General features: G+C 63.6%; 1 protein-coding gene across 1 annotated transcript; it reads left to right on the forward strand.

The window, feature by feature from the left end:
• The first annotated feature begins 809 nt into the window (after positions 1-809).
• On the forward strand, positions 810-12,537 carry CNNM4 (cyclin and CBS domain divalent metal cation transport mediator 4). Its single transcript, XM_069035585.1, has 7 exons — positions 810-2,235; positions 7,065-7,208; positions 7,286-7,423; positions 8,201-8,370; positions 9,147-9,246; positions 10,966-11,147; positions 11,789-12,537. The coding sequence occupies exons 1-7, from the start codon at positions 810-812 to the stop codon at positions 11,996-11,998; spliced, it is 2,370 nt and encodes a 789-aa protein (XP_068891686.1). The 3' UTR covers positions 11,999-12,537.
• Positions 12,538-13,304: the final 767 nt, after the last annotated feature.

Raw genomic sequence — 13,304 nt, forward strand, 5'->3', positions numbered from 1 at the left:
CAGTCCCGTTCCCCGAGGGACACCCCCACAGCCAGGCTACCATCGGCCCCTTTAAGGCGCGGGACGCGCGGGGGCGGGGCCAGTGCTGTGACGTCACCGGGGGCGGAGGGGGCGCGCTCGTGTGGGTGATGTCATCGAGGGGGCGTGGGCAAGCGTGAGTTCCCACGGGGGCGTGGTTTGTCGTATGATGTCATAAAGGGGCGTGATCACAGGGGCCTGGTCATATGTGTGACGTCACAGGGGCGTGTCCCCGTCCCTGCACCCCACCCCCCCCGGGGGGAGCGTGGCCAGCCGTGTGACTCCCGCCGCGTGGGCGTGGTCTGCCGGGTGACGTCACTTGGATACCTTCCTCCTGCTGCGGGGCGGAGCGTGTGCCGTCACACCGAGGGCGGGACCCGGCGTGGGGGCCAGACAAATTACTGGGGCATGGTCGCGTGTGACGTCACACCTACGGGCGCATCCCTGCGCGGGTCTCCCCAACGGGGCGTTGTCATGGTTACTACACCCGGGGGCGCGTCTATGGGGCGTGACCCAAAAATTTACACCGGGAAGGGGCGTGGCCAGAGCGCCCATCTCGCCTGCGTGGGCGCGTTCTGCGCGTGACGTCACCGCCGGGCGTGGCTCCCCGTTATCCCCGGGCGTGGCCTCGTTGCCCCGCCCTCTTTGGGCGTGCCCGTGCTTACGTCATCCCTCTGTGGGCGTGGCCACCGCTGCCCCTCCGGGGGCGCGTCCCCCCGTTGGCCGGGGGGGGGGGGGGGGCGTGCCCCGCGCGTGACGTCACGTGCGTGACGCTCCCGCCAGTGCCCAACATGGCGGCGGGCGGCGGCGGCGGGAGCCCCGGCGGCGGCTGTGGCGGGACCCCGCTGTCCCCGGCTCCCTTCCTGCCGCCGCTGCTGCTGCTGCTGGCGCTGCCCGGCGGCGCCGTGCCCGCGGCCGACACCGTGGTGCTTGGGCTGCGCTTGGAGGAGAGCACCAAACCGGCGGCGGCGGCGGCGGAGGCGGCGGCGTCGGGGGCGGCCCGCGGGCCCATCCGGCTGACGGAGGGCAGCGAGGCCCTGCTGCGGCTCTACGGGCTGGGGCTGGGCCCGCGGGCCGCCGAGCGCGTGGCCTTCGCCGAGCTGCGGGCGGGCGGCAACGCCTCGAGCGGCAACGCCACGTGCCAGGAGCGCTCGCAGGACCTGGTGGTGCGGCCGGGCCCCGCCGAGCCCCGCGACACCTCGGCGCTGCTGCGGGTGCGGGTGCAGCCCCTGCGCAAGGACGAGCGAGCCAAGACCTACGTGCTGTGCTCGCAGCGCCGGCCCGGCCAGCCCTGGCTGCCGCATCAGGGCCCCGACGGGCACGTCGTGGTGCTGGAGGAGAAGAAGTCGCTGCTGCCGCTGTGGCTGCAGGTGATCCTGATCGCGGGGCTGCTGGTGCTGTCGGGGATGTTCAGCGGGCTCAACCTGGGGCTGATGGCGCTGGACCCCATGGAGCTGCGCATCGTGCAGAACTGCGGCACCGACAAGGAGAAGCGCTACGCCCGCAGGATCGAGCCCATCCGCAGGAAGGGGAACTACCTGCTCTGCTCGCTGCTGCTGGGCAACGTGCTGGTCAACACCACCCTCACCATCCTCCTGGATGACCTCATCGGCTCCGGCATCGGCGCCGTGGTGGCCTCCACCATCGGCATCGTCATCTTCGGCGAGATCGTGCCCCAGGCGCTCTGCTCCCGGCACGGGCTGGCCGTGGGCGCCAACACCATCGTGGTCACCAAGTTCTTCATGCTGGTGACGTTCCCGCTGTCCTACCCCATCAGCAAGCTCCTGGACTGCATCCTGGGCCAGGAGATCGGCACCGTCTACAACCGGGAGAAGCTGGTGGAGATGCTGAAGGTGACGGAGCCCTACAACGACCTGGTGAGGGAGGAGCTCAACATGATCCAGGGCGCGCTGGAGCTGCGCACCAAGACGGTGGAGGACGTGATGACCCCGCTGCAGAACTGCTTCATGATCAACAGCGACGCCATCCTGGACTTCAACACCATGTCCGAGATCATGGAGAGCGGCTACACGCGCATCCCGGTCTACGAGGACGAGCGCTCCAACATCATGGACATCCTCTACGTCAAGGACCTGGCCTTCGTGGACCCCGACGACTGCACGCCCCTCAAGACCATCACCAAGTTCTACAACCACCCCGTCCACGTCGTCTTCCACGACACCAAGCTGGATGCCATGCTGGAGGAGTTCAAAAAGGGTGAGGAGGGCTCGCAGGCTTGCTGCTTGCTTCCAGCTGGAAGCAGAATTCCCGGGAGTTTTGCCTTGCAGAGCTGGAGCTGCCCGTGCCGGGGGTCTGCCAGGGTGGTCACGATCCCAAGGGAATGAGTGGCACGTGCCTGTGGTGCTGGGCATGGGCTCACCAAACTCTAATCCCGACCCAGATTTCCTGGATTTGGAGGCTTTCACATGTCGGGAGTGTTTCCTTGCTCCTTGTTTTCGATTTATGGGCCCCGGAGGCCTTTGGAGAAGTGCTGGGAAATCCCTGCGCTCCCTGGTTTGGGTTTGGCTCCCTCCCCCCGGGCTTTTCCCTGGCGCTGGGAATGGCCAGGGGCTGCTCGGAGCCGGCTCCGTCCCTGCTCTGCTTCCCGAGAAGCGGCAGCAGCAGGAGGAGGAGTGGGATGCGGGCTCGCTCTGGAGCGCTCTGGGGTGGGATTTGCCCTTCCCAGGCTCCTTTCCCAAGGTTTTTCCAGCCTGCGTCAGGCCGGGATGAAGGAAAGCTCCCGGCTGTGGAGCAGCTGTGCCGGCCGTGACCCCGGGCGCTCCGCGGCTCCCGTTACGCTCCCGGGAGGCTCGGACCGAGAGCCGGCAGCTTTGCAGGCCATTCCAGGGGGGCTGTGCCGGCATTTGGGGATTCCTGAAGGATCCCAAGCTCGGCTCCAGCCTGGATGAAGGTTTGGGAGCTGGGAGATCCGAGGCGGGGCGGTGGATCCGCCCCAGATCCCAGAACCAGCGCGGGGAAGCAGAGTCGCTGGTGGGGCTGGAGCGATCCCCGCCGCTGGCAGCGGCTTTCCCTGCGCGGATCCCGATTAAGGGATTTATCCTCCTTCCTTCCGGGCTCAAAGCCCGTGCTGTTGTTTTTCCATCTCCGGCTCAGGAGCCGGGAATTTGCGGGGCTGCTTTCGGAGGCGAGCCCCGGCAAATTCCTCGTGGATTCGGCTCCGCGGTGAGGTTCTGCCCTGGTTGCCGCGGTCAGGAGCTGGATCAGAGGCAGGAGACGCATCCAGAGGGAATAATTAACCGGCTGTGTTAATTGTGGGGTTTGAGCTCTCCCCGGGGCCACAGGGGTGTCACAGGTGCTGCCCTCGGGGTGACAATTCCCACATCCGGCCTCTTCCCAGCCTTCCCCTCTCAGCTTTGAGTGGGGAACTTCCCTCTGGAGCCGCACTGGGAGAGCTGGGAATGTTCCCCTGGAGAAGGGAGGGATCCAGGGAGAGCTCAGAGCCCCTTGCAGGGCCTGAAGGGGCTCCAGGAGAGCTGGAGAGGGACTGGGGACAAGGGCTGGAGGGACAGGACACAGGGAACGGCTTCCCAGTGGGAAAGGGGAGATTTAAATGGGATCTTGGGAAGGAATGAGGGTGGGGAGGGGCTGGGCTGGAATTCCCGGAGCAGCTGTGGCTGCCCCTGGATCTCTGGAAGTGCCCAAGGCCGGCTTGGAGCCCCCTGGGACAGTGGGAAGTGTCCCTGCCCATGGACTGATGGAGCCCTGAGGTCCCTCCCAACCGTTCCAGCATTCCATGGGGAGCTGTGTTGTCCCCCAGGATGGCTCTGGGGACCCCGGTGGGGTTTGGAGCCTCCGGAATCCCCCGTTCCTGGTGGCAGCTCCAGCCCCTGGATCCCTGGAAGCGCCCAAGGCCAGGCTGGAGCACCCTGGGACAGCGGGACGTGTCCCTACCCATGGCATGGGTGGCACTGGACGAGCCCTGAGATCCCTCCCAACCATTCCAGCATTCCACGAACACCCCGTGGGGGACCTCCCCGTCCCTCTGGCTGTTGCTCCCCATCCCCATTTCGGGGTCCTGGGCTCTTGGCGACCCCTCGGCGATCCCGATCCGGCCTCTCCGGTGCCCTTTGCCCGGCGCTTTGGGCTCGCGGGGCTGTGTTTGCTCTGCCACGGCCGCTCCCTGTCCCGCTCATCCCGCAGGGAGCAGCTCCTGACTCACCTGGGCTGGCCCCAGCCCCATCACCTGTCCCTGCCGAGGTCCATACGGGGCCATAAACGGGGTGAGTGACCCCAACAGCAACCCCGGGGTGGCCTTTCCACCCCTTCAGGCACCACCTTTTCCCAGGGAGGAGGGAAAGGGAGGTGCTCTTCCCGAAAAGGAGCTTTTCCCGGAGTCACCGGGAGCCTGTGGCTGCTGGCTCTGGAATTTAGGAGTGGAGAGGGTCAGCGAGGGCAGGTTTGGGATGGAGCTGAGTTCCCTGGAAGCCTCGAGGAGGGAGAGCGGCTTTGTTCTGGGCTGAGGCCAGGGAGGTGCCTCAGTTTCCCCAGACTCAGGGTGCCGCTCCTGTGGCTGCAGTTTTCCACGTGGAGCGGAATTCCCCGTCCCCCGGGGAGTTTTTCCCGTGGGATTTTGGGACAAACATCGGTGGAGCAGCTGGGGTAGGATCCGGCGGTTGGAATTCCGCTGGGATGAGCCCCGCTCCGTCCTGCCAGCTCGGGGTGAGGCTGGCGAGGCGAGGGGAGCCGGGAATCCAGGGCTGGAAGGTTTTCCTGCCCGCTGGGACCCTTGGCTGCCTTCCCTGGATGTTTTGGCTCCGGGCGCGGGCGGCACCAGGTGTCCCGGAGCGTTCCCGAGGGGGATGGGGTCAGCCTGGCCGAGCTGCCAGGGGAGCTGGGAGAGGGATGCTGGGGAAACCCGATTCCTTCCCGGCGGCGTTCCCGATTCCCGGCGGCATTCCCGATTCCTGGTGGTGTTCCCGATGGCGTTCCCAATTCCTGATGGCATTCCTGATTCGTTGTGGCGTTCCCAATTCCCAGCGGCATTCCCAATTCCCAGTGGTGTTCCCAATTCCTGGTAGTGTTCCCGGTTCCCAGTGGTGTTCCCTGTGATGTTCCCGATTCCCGGTGGCATTCCCAATTCCCAGTGGTGTTCCCAATTCCTGGTGGTGTTCCCAGTTCCCAGTGGTGTTCCCTGTGATGTTCCCGATTCCCAGTGGCATTCCCGATTCCCAGTGGCATTCCCGATTCCCAGTGGTGTTCCCAATTCCTGGTGGTGTTCCCAGTTCCCAGTGGTGTTCCCAATTCCTGGTGGTGTTCCCAGTTCCCAGTGGTGTTCCCAGTGGTGTTCCCAATTCCCGGTGGCGTTCCCAACGGCGTTCCCGATTCCCAGTGGCATTCCCAATTCCCAGTGGTGTTCCCGGTGATGTTCCCAATTCCCTGTGGCATTCCCGATTCCCGATAGCGTTCCCGATTCCCAATAGCGTTCCCAATTCCTGATGGCATTCCCGATTCCCTGTGGTGTTCCCAATTCCCAGCACTGTTCCCGATTCCCGGTGGCATTCCCGATTCCCAGTGGCGTTCCCGATTCCCAGTGATGTTCCCAATTCCCAGTGTTGTTCCCAGTGGCATTCCCAATTCCCAGTGTTGTTCCCAGTGGCATTCCTGATTCCCAGTGGTGTTCCCGGTGACATTCCCGATTCCCAGTGGCATTCCCGATTCCCAGTGGCGTTCCCAATTCCCAGTGATGTTCCCAATTCCCAGTGTTGTTCCCAGTGGCATTCCCAATTCCCAGTGTTGTTCCCGGTGGCATTCCCGATACCCGGTGACATTCCTGATTCCCAGTGGCATTCCCGATTCCCGGTGACGTCCTCCCAGCCCGGGACGCTGACGTGTGGTCACACCCCGGGAGCTCCCAGCCCAATCCCACATCCCAGGGCAGCTCCCAGCTGCCTTCAGCCTCAGCGGCGCCTCTCCCCGAGCCTTAACGAGCTTAATTAGCGTCATTACCCCGGGAGCCAGCGCCCAGCCCAAGGGCTCATTTAGAGTTTAATGAGTTTATTGCTCCGGGCTGGGACATCGTGGGGACATCTTGGGGCTGTCCTGGGGACATCTTGGGGACATCCTGGGCCATCCCGGGGCCATCCCATGGCCATCCCGGGCCGTCTTGGGGCCATCCTGGGGCCATCCCGTGGCCATCCCGTGGCCATCCCGTGGCCATCCCATGGCCATCCCAGGCCGTCTTGGGGCCATCCTGGGGCCATCCCGGGGCCATCCCGGGGCCATCCCGTGGCCATCCCGGGCCATCTTGGGGCCATCCTGGGGCCATCTTGGGGACATCCCGGGGCCATCTTGGGGCCATCTTGGGGACATCCTGGAGCCATCCTGGGGCCATCCCGGGCCATCTTGGGGCCATCCCGTGGCCATCCCGGGCCATCTTGGGGCCATCCTGGGGCCATCCCGGGGCCATCTTGGGGCCATCCCGGGGCCATCCTGGGGCCATCTTGGGGCCATCCTGGGGCCATCCCGGGGCCATCCCGGGGCCATCCTGAGGCCATCTTGGGGCCATCCCGGGGCCATCCCGGAGACATCCCGGGGCCATCCCGGGGTCATCCCGTGGCCATCCCGTGGCCATCCCGTGGCCTTCCCGGGCCATCCTGGGGCCATCCTGGGGCCATCCCGGGGCCGTCTTGGGGCTATCCTGGGGCCATCCCGGGGCTATCCTGGGGCCATCCTGGGGCCATCCCGGGGCCGTCTTGGGGCTATCCTGGGGCCATCCCGGGGCTATCCTGGGGCCATCCCGGGGCTATCCCGGGGCTATCCTGGGGCCATCCTGGGGCCATCTTGGGGCCATCCCGGGGCCATCTTGGGGCCATCCCGGGGACATCCCGGGGCCATCTTGGGGCCATCCCGGGGCCATCTTGGGGCCATCCCGGAGACATCCCGGGGACATCCTCGGCCATCCTGGGGCCATCTTGGGGACATCCTAGGGCTATACTCGGGACATCCTGCAGCCATCCCAGGGCTATCCTGGGGCGCTGGGCAGGGGGGATGGTTCTCCCATTCCAACTCTTCCTCCGTGTCCACAGGGAAATCCCACCTGGCCATCGTGCAGAAGGTGAACAACGAGGGCGAGGGCGACCCCTTCTACGAGGTGCTGGGGCTGGTGACGCTCGAGGACGTCATCGAGGAGATCATCAAGTCCGAGATCCTGGACGAGTCCGACACCTACAGTAGGTTCGGGGCTCCCCCGGTGGGTGGGGGGGTCCCTCCTGCTCCTCCTGGGTCTGACCCGCCCCGCTCCCCGCAGCCGACAACCGCAGCAGGAAGAGGGTGAACAACCAGAAGAACAGACGGGATTTCTCGGCCTTCAAGGACCCTGACAACGAGCTGAAGGTCAAGGTGTCCCCTCAGCTCCTGCTGGCCGCCCACCGCTTCCTGTCCACCGGTCAGTTTGGGTCCCTTTGCCTCAGGGCGCCCTCGGGGAGGAGCTGGAGGAGCTCAGAATGTCCCTGTGTCCCCTCCGCTCACTCCAAGCATCTTGTGCAGGGATTTTTGGGTCTTGTCCCAACTTTTTGTTCTGTCCCCCACCCCAGAATGGGAGGGGACAAGGCTGGGTGTCTGTCCTGGTCCCTCGGGTCTTGTTGGCTTCTTTGGGACCCCTGGGATGGACATCCTGGCCCCTCGGGTGTCCCACAGCATCCCAGGATGGACATTCCAGCCCCAAGGGTCTCCCACACCATCCCAGGATGGGAATTCCAGCCCTTTGGGTCTCCTAAACCATCCCAGGATGGGAATTCCAACCCCACAGGTCTCGCACACCATCCCAGAATGGGAATTCCAGCCCCAAGGGTCTCCCACACCATCCCAGGATGGGAATTCCAGCCCTTTGGGTCTCCCACACCATCCCAGAATGGGAATTCCAGCCCTTTGGGTCTCCCACACCCCACTGGGACCCCCAGGCTGGACATCCCTGTCCTTCAGGGCTCGTTTGCCCATGTTGGCATCCCCCAGGATGGGAATCCCAGCTCCTCTCCTCCACCAGGCTCAGCAGGGGCCCGTCCCTCCGGGATGATCCCATTCCCAAGGCTTTGCTGGAGCTGGGACTGGATCCACCACCCCAGGGGGGTGTGGATGAGGCCCAGCCCATTCCAGACCCCATCCCAAGGGATTTGCCTTCACCTGGAGGGATGGAAACCAGCTCTGACCCCTCTCCCTTCTGCAGAGGTGACCCTCTTCACCCCCAACTACATCTCGGAGAAGATCCTGCTGCGGCTCCTCAAATATTCCGACGTCATCCAGGAGCTGAAGTTCGACGAGGAGAACAAGAAATCCCCGCGGCACTTCCTGTACTGCAAGAACAAACCAGCCGACTACTTCATCCTCATCCTGCAGGTGCTGGGAGCGGGCATTCCCCGGCATCCATCCTCCTGGGATGGCAATTCCAGCCCCAAAGGTCTCCCACCCCATCCCAGGATGGACATCCAACCCCTTTGGGTGTCCCACACCATCCCAGGATGAGAATTCCAGCCCCAAGGGTCTCCTAAACCATCCCAGTATGAGAATTCCAGCCCCAAGGGTCTCCTAAACCATCCCAGAATGGGAATTCCAGCCCCAAGGGTCTCCCACACCATCCCAGGATGGACATCCAACCCCTTTGGGTGTCCCACACCATCCCAGGATGGGAATTCCAGCCCCAAGGGTCTCCCACCATATCCCAGGGTGGGAATTCTGGCCCCTTGGGTCTCCTAAACCATCCCAGGATGGGAATTCCAGCCCTTTGGGTCTCCCACCCCATCCCAGGATGAACATCTCGGCCCTTTGGGTCTCCCACACCATCCCAGGATGGACATCCCAGGATGGACATTCCAGCCCCAAAGGTCTCCCACCCTATCCCAGGGTGGGAATTCCGGCTCCTTGGGTCTCCTAAACCATCCCAGGATGGGAATTCCAGCCCTTTGGGTCTCCTAAACCATCCCAGGATGGGAATTCCAGCCCTTTGGGTCTCCCACGCTTTCCCACGATGGACATCCCACCCCTTTGGGTGTCCCATGCCATCCCAGGATGGACATCCCACCCCTTTGGGTGTCCCACACCTCAGGGAAGGCCGTGGGACAGGGATCTCATCCCTAGGGATGTGGATTTGGATCGACGTCGTCTCTCCCCGGCAGGGCAAGGTGGAGGTGGAGGCTGGCAAGGAGTGCATGAAGTTCGAGGCGGGAGCATTTTCCTACTACGGAGTGATGGCCCTGAGCCCCGCTCCCGGATCTGGTGAGCACCCCCAGACCCTGCCCGGGATCCCCGGGTCGGGAACGGGAAATTCCGGAGGTTCCGACCCCCATCAGTGTCCTGGGGGACGGCACAGCTCCCCATGGAATCCTGGAATGCTTGGGATCACCCAGTCCCACCCCTACACCTCCCCCTGTCCCAGGGGGCTCCAAGCCGGCCTTGGGCACTTCCAGAGATCCAGGGGCAGCCACAGCTGCTCTGGGAATTCCAGCCCAGCCCCTCCCCACCCTCATTCCTTCCCAAGATCCCATTTAAATCTCCCCTTTCCCTGCTTGAAGCCATTCCCTGTGTCCTGTCCCTCCATGCCTTGTCCCCAATCCCTCTCCAGCTCTCCTGGAGCCCCTCCAGGCCCTGCAAGGGGCTCTGAGCTCTCCTCTGGGCAACCTCGCCACCCTCACAGTCAAAAATCCCATCCCAAAATCCCATCCGAAGCAGCCCACAGGGTCCTGGAATGGTTTGGGGTGGAAGGGACCTTAAATCCCATCCCACAAAATCACCTTCAATCGCCTTCCCCTGTCCCAGGGTGCTCCAGCCCGGCCTGGGGCACTCCCAGGGATCCAGGGATGGCCACAACCCCTCTGGGAATTCCCTCCCAGCCAGGAATTCCTTCCCAAAATCCCACCTATCCCTTTCCTCTGGGAATCCATTCCCTCCTCCTGGCCTTGTCCTCTGCCTGTGCCCCCAGCCCCAATTCCAGGGTCAGTTCCAGGCTCCCTCTTTGCCCGGTGACGGGCGCGGTGCCATCCTTGCTGCCGCCCCCAGAGTTGTGTCCCTCGTGTCCCCCCCAGGCCGTGCCAGCTCCTGGTGCCCATCCCGGCGCCTCTGGAGGATGGAGAGCTGTCCCAGCATCACCCTTACCCCGCAGACATCCTAAACCTAAACCTAAACCTAAACCCAGACCTCCACGAGGGAGCTCCAGAAACCCATTCTGCCTTTAGAACAGGGTGGGAAATGGGAATTAGGGGCAGGTTCTTAGGAGGGCTGAGCCTTGGGGAGAACCAACGGGATCGGGAAGGTTGGGTGGATGATCCCAGCCCCTCTTACCCTACAGAGATCCTAAACCTAAACCTAAAGGGATTCCAGGAACCCATTCTGCCTTTAGAACAGGGCAGGAAATGGGAATTAGGGGCAGGTTCTTAGGAGGGCTGAGCCTTGGGGAGAACCAACGGGATCGGGAAGGTTGGGTGGATGATCCCAGCCCCTCTTACCCCACAGAGATCCTAAATCTAAAGGGATTCCCGGAACCCATTCTGCCTTTAGAACAGGGTGGGAAATGGGAATTAGGGGTGGCCTCTTAGGAGGGCTGAGCCTTGGGGAGAACCAACAGGATCGGGAAGGTTGGGTGGATGATCCCAGCCCCTCTTACCCCGCAGAGATCCTAAACCTAAACCTAAAGGGATTCCAGGAACCCATTCTGCCTTTAGAACGGGGCGGGAAATGGGAATTAGGGGCAGGTTCTTAGGAGGGCTGAGCCTTGGGGAGAACCAACGGGATCGGGAAGGTTGGGTGGATGATCCCAGCCCCTCTTACCCCGCAGAGATCCTAAACCTAAACCTAAAGGGATTCCCGGAACCCATTCTGCCTTTAGAACAGGGCGGGAAATGGGAGTTAGGGGCAGGTTCTTAGGAGGGCTGAGCCTTGGGGAGAACCAACGGGATCGGGAAGGTCGGGTGGATGATCCCAGCCCCTCTTACCCCGCAGAGATCCGCTCGCCGTCCCACATGAGCGGCCTGAACCGCTCGGCCTCGCTGAGCTACCACGAGCGCTCCGAGTCGGGCTCGTCGCCGGTCAGCGGCAGCAACAACCAGCTCAACTCGGCCGGCGGCGCCCAGTACGTGGCCGACTTCAGCGTCCGCGCCCTCACCGACCTCCAGTTCGTCAAGGTGAGCCTTCCCATCATCGTTAACTCGGTCGGGATGGGAGAATTAACCCCGATTTCCAAACTCAGAACGGGGTGAGGAACCCGCGGCCCAGCGCGTCCATCTTGGGCGGAGCCTTTGGACTGCCCAGGGTGATCCTTTGAAGGCCCTGCAAATAAATCCCTGCTTTTCTTCTCCTGACCTTGTCCAGGAAGCCGCTCCAAGGCACCAGAAGGGCCTTCAAGGTTCAGTTTGGGCGCTCAGAGCCCCTCAGAGGCTACACCCAAATTGGACCAACTTTTATGGGTTTGGTCCATTTGCATATTGGGGGTTAATCCTCTGATTACAGCTTCAGGGAATGAGGTCATTACCCCAAATTCGTTGCCCCCTTAACCCGCTTTGTGTACGGATTTCAAAGCCTGGGACCATGAGGTCCATGATCCTGGGACCATTCAGGCCTGGAGAGGGTTTGCTTTGTCTGAGCACAACGGGAGAACAGCCAGCTACCAGTCCCTACGGAGTTTTACCAAACCCCCAAAGAATCACAAGCTACAAAAAAAAAAAAAAAACCCAGAAAAGCTAAAATCCTAAAGCACCACCACGAGGCCGAGGAAAACCCCTGGATCAGCCTCCCTGACCTCACCCCCGCTGTTTTCCCGGCGCAGATCACGCGGCAGGAATACCAGAACGGCCTGATGGCCTCGCGCATGGACAGTTGTCCCCAGTCCCCCGACAGCAACGCCCCCAAACCGGAGCCGGGCATCCCGGAGAAACCGGAGCCCGCGGCGCCGGCGGACGAGACCACGAGTCTGCTGAACGAGAGGAACTGCCTGAGCCGCCGGAGCAACCACAGTGCCCTGGAAAACTCCATCTGACCCCGGCCCCGCCGGCGCGCTCCGGACGGACGGCGCGTGCCCGGTGCAGGGACCCTTTATCCCGGTAGGAACCGCTCCGTGCCGGACGAGCCGGGATGAGCCAGAGGAGGCGGCGGCGTGGCGGGGAACGGAGGAGGAGCTGGGATTTGCTGCTGCTGCTGCTTTCCAGACTGGCTTGTTTTGGAGTTAATGGAAGCGGCGCGGGCGGCGCGATCTCCGCCGGCACCGCGCCGACGGCTCAGGGAGCTTCAGGTCTCGTTTGCCGCCTTGGGGAGACCCCTGGGGATGGACATCCCAACCCTTCCAGGACCCCGGGAATTGGCATCCCAACCCTTCCAGGGATTCCCCAGGGATGGACATCCCAACCCTTCCAGGGATTCCCCGGGGATGGACATCCCAACCCTTCCAGGAGCCCTCTGGGATGGACATCCCAACCCTTCCAGGAGCCCTCTGGGATGGACATCCCAACCCTTCCAGGACCCCGGGAATTGGCATCCCAACCCTTCCAGGGATTCCCCAGGGATGGACATCCCAACCCTTCCAGGGATTCCCCTGGGGATGGACATCCCAACCCTTCCAGGACCCTGGGAATTGGCATCCCAACCCTTCCAGGGATTCCCCAGGGATGGACATCCCAACCCTTCCAGGGATTCCCTGGGATGGACATCCCAACCCTTCCAGGAGCCCTCTGGGATGGACATCCCAACCCTTCCAGGGATCCCTGGGATGGGAATCCCGGCCCTTTAGGGTCTCCTACACCATTTTGGGATGGGAATCCCGGCCCTTTGGGGTCTCCTACACCATTTTGGGATGGGAATCCCGGCCCTTTGGGGTCTCCTACACCTCTCTGGGACCTCCAGGATGGGAATCCCGGCCCCTCTCCGGTGTTTCCGGGTCCCCCCGGGTCAATCCCAACCCCTTCTCCGCGCCCACCCCCCCTTTTCCCGCTGGCCCGGGGGGGCTCCGGGGGACGCGGGGACGGAGAGCTGGGGACCCCCGGAGCCAGCCCGGGACCCCCGGGGGGGTCACAGCGTTCTGGGGTCCCCGGAGGGGGGGTCCGGTGCCTTCCCCCCCTCACCCTCCCCCCCCCCCACCCCGGGGGTGTCTCAGGGTCTCGGGGTCGGTCCCAGGGTGGGGTTTGGGGTCTGGATTTTGGGGTGACACAGCGCTAGCGACCAAAGTTGTACAGGCTGGAGGGGGCCGAGGGTCCCCCCAAATCCCCCGGGACCCCCTGGTTGAGGGGCAGGGGAGAGGGGAGACTCCCCCCGACCCCCCCCCCCGGCCCCCCCCAAAAAAATAAGCACAA

This window comes from Aphelocoma coerulescens, chromosome 22, assembly GCF_041296385.1.
Source record: "Aphelocoma coerulescens isolate FSJ_1873_10779 chromosome 22, UR_Acoe_1.0, whole genome shotgun sequence".
NCBI lineage: Eukaryota > Metazoa > Chordata > Aves > Passeriformes > Corvidae > Aphelocoma > Aphelocoma coerulescens.

Excerpts from the sequence above, each read along its gene's own strand:
- CNNM4 (XM_069035585.1), top strand. The coding sequence starts at position 810 with ATGGCGGCGGGCGGCGGCGGCGGGAGCCCCGGCGGCGGCTGTGGCGGG. Across the intron at positions 7,209-7,285 it reads GGACGAGTCCGACACCTACA|CCGACAACCGCAGCAGGAAG; the intron begins GTAGGTTCGGGG and ends CGCTCCCCGCAG. Across the intron at positions 8,371-9,146 it reads ACTTCATCCTCATCCTGCAG|GGCAAGGTGGAGGTGGAGGC; the intron begins GTGCTGGGAGCG and ends TCTCCCCGGCAG.